This window comes from Etheostoma spectabile, chromosome 24 (genome assembly GCF_008692095.1).
Source record: "Etheostoma spectabile isolate EspeVRDwgs_2016 chromosome 24, UIUC_Espe_1.0, whole genome shotgun sequence".
NCBI classification, from domain to species: domain Eukaryota; kingdom Metazoa; phylum Chordata; class Actinopteri; order Perciformes; family Percidae; genus Etheostoma; species Etheostoma spectabile.
This window is the reverse complement of record NC_045756.1, coordinates 2,584,607-2,591,748: the sequence shown is the minus strand read 5'-3', so window position 1 is coordinate 2,591,748 and position 7,142 is coordinate 2,584,607. Positions and strand designations below refer to the sequence as shown.

The window sequence follows — 7,142 nt, the reverse complement described above, 5'->3', positions numbered from 1 at the left end:
GGGGGGGGGGGGGGGGGGGGGGGGGGGGGGGGTGGGGGGTGGGGGAGAGGGGGGGGGTGGGGGGGGGGGGGGGGGGGGGGGGGGGGGGGGGGGGGGGGGGGGGGGGGGGTGGGGGGGGGGGAGTAAATTAAGAGGAAAGGAGAGTAAAACCTCCAGTCCAAATTACCTTTAACACTGTTACAGGACTGTCTTTAAATAAGGATTCCAAGTAGCCTACTGTACTTAACTATGTTTCTGAGGTATGTGTACTTTACTTAAGTGTTTCCATTTTGACTACTTAATACTTATAAAGAAGTATCAAAACAATTTTTTCACTACATTTATCTGACAACTATAGTATTTCCTATGCAGATTAGGATTTTACATACAAGCATGGGCTCAACAAATAAAATGCGACGCAATTTCATATAAAGCTCCCAATAGGATATAAAGTAGTTAAAATTAGCTCAATATTGACCACCTGCAACATTAAACTGCTGCTTATGGAGCATCTTTCATAGTCATAACTGAAAAGTTGCTGGTTCAATTCTAGCCGGGGACTTCTGTTGCCTTGCATACCCCCTTGCATCACAAATAATAATACAAAATATAGTGTATAATAATGAATAGGGTGTGAAAGGGTAGAATCTGAACATTAGTATTCTTACTTTCAATAGTTTTCAGAAGGCCTATATAGGCTATTCTGCTGATGACACTTATGTATTTATGCCACAATTGACAAAAAATAATGGCAATAGGAATCGTTAAACTATAATAATCATGTATTTTAGTTGTAGGATGCAAACTCTGGTTCCACCCTGGATCCCTTCTCCTGACTTATCGCTCTGTATAAGCCGCTTACAAAATGTTTATGTTGATCCTGACACCACCAGTGGGAGGACAAGTGAAAAGCCTCGGCAGCACCAAGGCCAGCGCCTGCTCGTGTGCAGCTGCCCTCTTTCTAAGGCAGTGACGATGGAGCGTTTTATGCAAATTGCGTGTGGCAAGAAACTCGAGGCTAGAAAGGACATTCAAAACACGGCTGTCCAACCTAACCGTGGCCAGGGGCTCTCCATTAATGACATAGGCGGTACACCTGCGTTTGCTGCCCTGACGTCACCACTCCCAAAACTAGAAATTGGCCTCGTGACTCAGAGAAAAGTCACAGGTGTTCCGAAAATTAGCACTCGTTAGTGTCAAAAGTAGGCAAATGTTCCATTAGTCGCCGTCGTGATGTGTTGAATTTCTGTTAATTATGCCACTTTTCTGCGTTCTTCGCCTCGTAACAGGAAGTCATGTTTTAGCAGGTAAAGTTGAGCTAGCTAGCATTCACTACGCCAACGTTAACCGCCGTCCTTTTCCTCGCTGTGTGGCAGTGAGATAAGGTCGGAAATAAACCGAGGGAAGAGTTAAAATTGGGATAATTCGACTTAAATCTGATACGATAAACTATAATGTATATACATTGTGTATTCTGCTAAGTAGGCTATGAGCATGCTCATGAAACAAATCAGGGGAGTAGTAGGCTAACGTCGCTGTAACGCGTTACAGTAACCGTCATCAGCCAGCCTGCCTCTATCTCTCCGCCTGTCGCTTTGTCTCCGCATCCATGTGGGGTTTTCCCTTCGCAGTGTCGGTGTCGCACCTCTCCGGTCTGCCAGCCTCTCAGCCATTGGCCTCAGAGACCAGTCCTCCCTTCACAACAATAGACCCTCACACGCACAACAACTCACGCGCTGACACAAACGCGCACATAGCTTTCGAGGAGCCACGGTGAGATGTTTGTTAAACTGCGGTTTACCGATTCCTTTTTTTCCAGCTCCACATCGGCGAGAAGCGCAGGGAAGCCTCTGCGATGCGCTCAACCGGGGACGCATCGGAGTTGAAATAAGGGGAAACACGGGGGGAAAGAGAGAAAGGGGAGCTTTTCTTATGAGGATGACTGACTGGTGACAAAGAAACGGGGAGCCCCTCTGGCTTCGGTTGTCACCCGCTAGAACTTGGAGGAAGGCGTTTTGGGTGACCGGCTTGCTTGTACGTGGACCGCCAAAGCTTTTTTTGGTCATCGTTATTTTTGGAGGGGAACCATGCCTGTCCGGAGGGGTCATGTTGCGCCACAAAACACATTTTTGGGAGTAATTATTCGGAAATTCGAAGGACAGAGTGAGTACCTCTCCTTGGTGCCCAATGCTGTGTGGGAGCGCTGTGTTGTGCTGCCTGCTCTTTGTGTCTGTCCTGCTGCAGCCTGAGAACAATTATTTAGTCTTTATCGCCACGTATGGACTGCTTTAATAACAACAAGGCTTGTGATGCAGATAGGCAATGGACTAATTCTGTTTCCTAGTGATTTGGATAAACTATATGTCAGAGGTCCATGAAAAGTAATTTTAGCTTAATTATCCTGCTATCTTATCTTGTTTTACAGTTCTCTGCTGCTTGAGTGATGCACTCACCTGCTCCAGTGGAGAATGTAGTTTAAAAACCAAGGATTAAGGGATTTAATAACTTTCAGATCATATCCCCAAAAACCTGCATCGCCCTTATTAAATCCTCCAGTTCTGTTTAGTTTGCATAGATAATTAGCAGTGCTGTGTTGCTGCACACCATGCTGGAGGCCCTTTGACTAAAGCAAAGGAGTAAACATCATTGGTCATGCAATAAATGTGGTTCTACAGCAAAGAATGTGACTTTCCTTACATATTTCAAATAAATGTCAAATACTAAGGATTTCCCAAACAGAAAGTGCAATAGAGCTTTAATGATCACATGATTATTATTGAAGCATAAAGCCAACTGGCATGCTTAAGTTTTTTTTTTTTTTTTCATCCACAGCTGTTGGGCATCTTCATAAGGAATACAATGGAGGATAAATAGATCATACCCACCTACTTGTATTTATTTTTTGCGAAATGTTTTCTTTCGTCTTGTTAATGTATTTGTTTTATTGTATCAATTAATATATTCACATTAACATTCTTCCTCCCTCAATCTCTCTATTTAGATAAGAAATTCGTCATAGCCAATGCCCGGGTACAGAACTGCGCTATTATCTACTGTAATGACGGCTTCTGCGAGATGACGGGCTTCTCCAGGCCAGACGTCATGCAGAAGCCGTGCACTTGTGACTTCCTGCATGGCCAGTTCACCACCAGGCACTCGGTGGCTCAGGTGGCCCAGGCGCTGCTGGGCTCAGAGGAGCGCAAGGTGGAGATCACCTACCACCGCAAGGATGGTGAGTACTGTGGGCTCTCTATGTGGGCTCAGGGAACATGTACAGTACTTGACATGAAGCTGTTGCAGTAGTCTCACTGTAAAATGCACGCAGGCTGACCTAATGAGGCTCTGTCACTCCCTCTGTAAAAGTAACCAACATGGTTTTGTTTTTTAATTAATATACTTATAGTACTCTTATTAAAACATATTTGTGTTCCACTGGTTGAAACTGTTTTTGTTGTGTGCTGCACAAGACAGAGCCGTGCAGTGTTAATGCAAGACATGTAGATGTGGGATAAATGTGTAAAAGGTGACTTCTCTCTCTCACACAGTGGGTAATTTTTAGTTCTGAGTCGGCTCTATCTGGAGCATTTTGCAGCAGCAAATCACTGAGTGCACCCATTTAGAACCCTGAGGGGGTGAAGAGCAGCTGTGAAGGTTTTCTTTGCTGTGAAGTCCAGTTTTGCACTGATGCGCTGGGCGTCTGGAAGAGACTTTCATTAGCCTGCACTGGATAGGGCACCCTGGGAAGGATGTAGCTCACATCCCTAAAGACTAATGTAAAAATTGTGGGGCGTGTGGTTTTTTTGTTGCTGTTCTCATCGTCTCCAGAAAAATAGCATATTTGCTGTACAGCATAGTGTAGTTTTTTTATCTGCATTCATTCAGCCAAATTCACATTTAGTTTTGTTAGAATTTTTAACATCCTGTTGGTAGTCACAGACCTGTCAATTGTCTTTTACTATCTGTAAAGCTTTTCCGCTTTTCCATGGTTTAGACAATCTACTGCTATGCATATACAGTTTATGAATACTGCATTTAAATCTTGACTTGACATGACAGCTGGTATTGTTTTGATGAGTTGCAAGGATGCTGCACAGTGTCAGTTTAAACTAGTAGCATTGGTTGGGCTGGTTCAGAGTGAGTTCATGTAGTGACCTCTAACAATGACAAATGTATTCAGACGATTAAGTCTCCTTGCATAACGCTAATTTAAGTGTCACCATGGCACCACTAAGGATTAATAGTTTTATAAGACCAAAGTTGGGGATCATCCACGCTTGCTTGTCTGGTGTCATTGTATGTTGTTGTTACCATTAGGCTTTATTATCTTTTATCCTTAATGATTTTTTTTAGATGTTGTGAGATATATATGAATCAGTCTACCAAAGTTAAGCTAGCCCATGCGGTACTCTTTTCTTCTTTCTTTTTTTTTATAACCTGATAAGTTGAATGTGCGTGTTGCAAAAGTTAGCTGAAACTACAAGAAGTGATACTTTTTATTAGCCTGGATGCCAGCCAAACCTCACCCTGCGCACATTTGATGTCGGGAACTTCCGTCTGGATTTGATCTGTTGTGGAGCAACTATGCTCGAACAAGAGCTGTTAGGACCAATCAAATTGTCAGGGCGGGCTTTACACAATGATGGACAGATGATCAACAGTACGTGATGATGAACACGAGCAGACCCGTGGGACTGTGCCTGCCGCCCATGTCGCCATGCATTGCACATGCTCATATGATGGTTGTCCCAAGGTCCTGTAACTGTAATAATGGATATAGTTAATGGTTGTAATTCACCATGTATTCTATTAATACGTCTATTGCCGGGTCCTGTAGCTACAGTAGCTAACATCAGCGGTAGCTAGCAGTTGAGTTCTGTATTCTGTTGAGAACTATGCGTCGCTCAACATACATCACATACTCCGTTGCTCGTTTTGGTTGTAGGTATATCTAATTGAGGGCAGAGGCATTTTCGGTTGAAACACGCCCCATAATCATAACCCAATGGAGCAGTATCAGACTCATATTCTGACTACAATCGGAGAATGACGATGTCAGGCTAACTTTTTGTATAAATGAATCGCGCACAAAAGCCTGGACAAAAGAGAGCTATTTGCAAAAGTGGTTGCTATTTAAGAGCAAACAATAGCAAAACATCCATAATTACTCTACTAACCTTTGGAAAACCTTCCACGTAACTGAACTTGTGGATGGACTAACGTTTTTTTTTCTTCATATTCTCATCTTTGTATTGTATGTAGAAGAGTTTACTTTCACAGTTATCATGCCCCTCGCCTTCGTTTGCGGAGCTTTCTTCACTGGTAGCAGCTTAGACCGTATGGTAACCATAGCAGCTTAAACAATGCTTTAGGTAGGAAATGGCCATATACTTTGACGTGCAAACTAGAAACTGCAGACTGAACTTTCTCTAGATGGTCTGTGGAGGTATGTTTTAAAGTTGGGCTTGCAGGAACCATTAATGAGCACTCTTATTAGTGAACAATATTGCATTACCACAAGGTGATGATGCAGTACCCTTTTGGGAATATTTGTTAAACTAATTAACCAACAAAGATCTTTGAAGGCCATACGAAACATTACCGAACAGCAGCCTTTTGGGAAACCAAGCTTCAGGATGAGTACTTTGATGCTTGAATCTTGTTCTTTTGGTTAACAAAAGTTTTGAATGGAGGGCATTCACTCATAATTGATTATTTTTACATTGTGCTTTTAGCGCGGTAAAGTATTTAAGTACTTTACACATGACCATAACAGGTTCGATGTCTCTCTAGGCTGGCGTATTGTCAGCCAAGCCATGCTAGGGGTTCAATCTGCATTGATCCACTGAGCAAACCGCAATAATGAAGACACAAATACCTTCATTTTGCATTGATCTTCAAAACCAGTGCATTGGAGAGAGGAAATCAATGACTGCCTGATGCCCTCCCTCCACTGGCTTGCCAACTGAAGACTTGAATAAAAAAAGGTGGAGGACTTCTGACCGTTGGACCCTGCACGGGGAGAAAAGGCCTTATTACCATTCTGTATGCTGTGGTGCTAATTACCTCAGTGTTTTCCTCTGACCTGACTCAGAGCTTCTCCAGGGAAAGTCATACCCCTGTTTCAGCAAGGCAGACTGCTTGAAAAGTCTGTTTTTATTATAAGCAAGTATGGCTGTACAATTAATCATACTATATATTGGAAATTTATGTTTCCATAGAATATGGAGAATATCAAATCATGTAATTCAGTGATAATGAAGTGATATACTGTATTGTATGTATTATTTGACATGTTATAGTGTGTATCTAACCCTTCTAGTATGTGGAACCATTTTACATCTTGTGGTTAAGATGTGAAGAGGCAGGCAGCTCCAGTGGGGAAAAATAAACACATTGTAAACATAAATGGACACAGTCAAAAAGAATAGACCACAATAACGCTAAAAAGGATTTCAGATTGCAGCTATTTAGGAAATAGTTTAATTTCAGATGTAACTACTTCTGTTCCTCCCCCTATTCTCACACACAGCTCAGTCCCTGTCTCTAGAGTCTCCTGTTTTGGAATTCCAGGGGAAATATCATTGCGGCAAACTGATTGCTGTCCTCGTGGTGGACCCCTGGGTTTCTGTGAGGCAATCGTCTTTTTAATCCATGTGACCCAGGGTCTGCACAAACGCATCACCGCTGTCCTTTACAGTCCGTGAAGGAGATTCTTCTCGTCAGCACAATCTAAGGCACGTTGTTAATGCTTTCTGATTTGTTCCTCTGCAGAACCACTGGTCCTTTTGCCTTCCCGTGCACTAATCTCGATGACCTGTATAGGAGAAGTAGCTGCCATTGAAGTAGCAAACGTTTATTCCAAATCTCTGTGCTTGACATTTAAATGCTGAGCTGTTTATTGCACATGCTTCATATGTAATCTCTTGAACTTGGGACAGGCCAGCTATTCTCATTTGACTTTTCTGTCATTGAGATTTTTGTTAACTTACATGTACTGCGCATGTAGATACATTCTTTGAGCAGTGCCTCTTCTCAACTCCATTAGCAACTGGAAAGACAGTGAGTGATGCACTAGTGCTATTTTGCTTTGCTCTTTAATATCATCATCCCTTGATTTCTGCATTTTAGTTATTCCACTTGTAACCTATGAAGTGTGTGTGTGT

The 7,142-nt window shown here is 42.7% G+C and overlaps 1 protein-coding gene across 5 annotated transcripts in view; it reads left to right on the top strand.

The window, feature by feature from the left end:
* Positions 1–938: 938 nt before the first annotated feature.
* Positions 939–7,142, top strand: part of LOC116673998 (potassium channel, voltage gated eag related subfamily H, member 7) — a 62,867-nt gene continuing 56,663 nt past the window's right edge. For 3 of the 5 annotated variants that reach the window (XM_032506463.1, XM_032506462.1, XM_032506460.1), the window contains exons 1-2: positions 940–2,142; positions 2,981–3,211. In XM_032506463.1, coding sequence (XP_032362354.1) covers positions 2,067–2,142; positions 2,981–3,211 — 307 coding nt within the window. In that variant the 5' untranslated portion in view covers positions 940–2,066. Of the gene's footprint in view, positions 2,143–2,980; positions 3,212–7,142 lie in introns of all 5 variants that reach the window. The other 2 variants (XM_032506461.1, XM_032506459.1) reach the window with 1 other exon arrangement.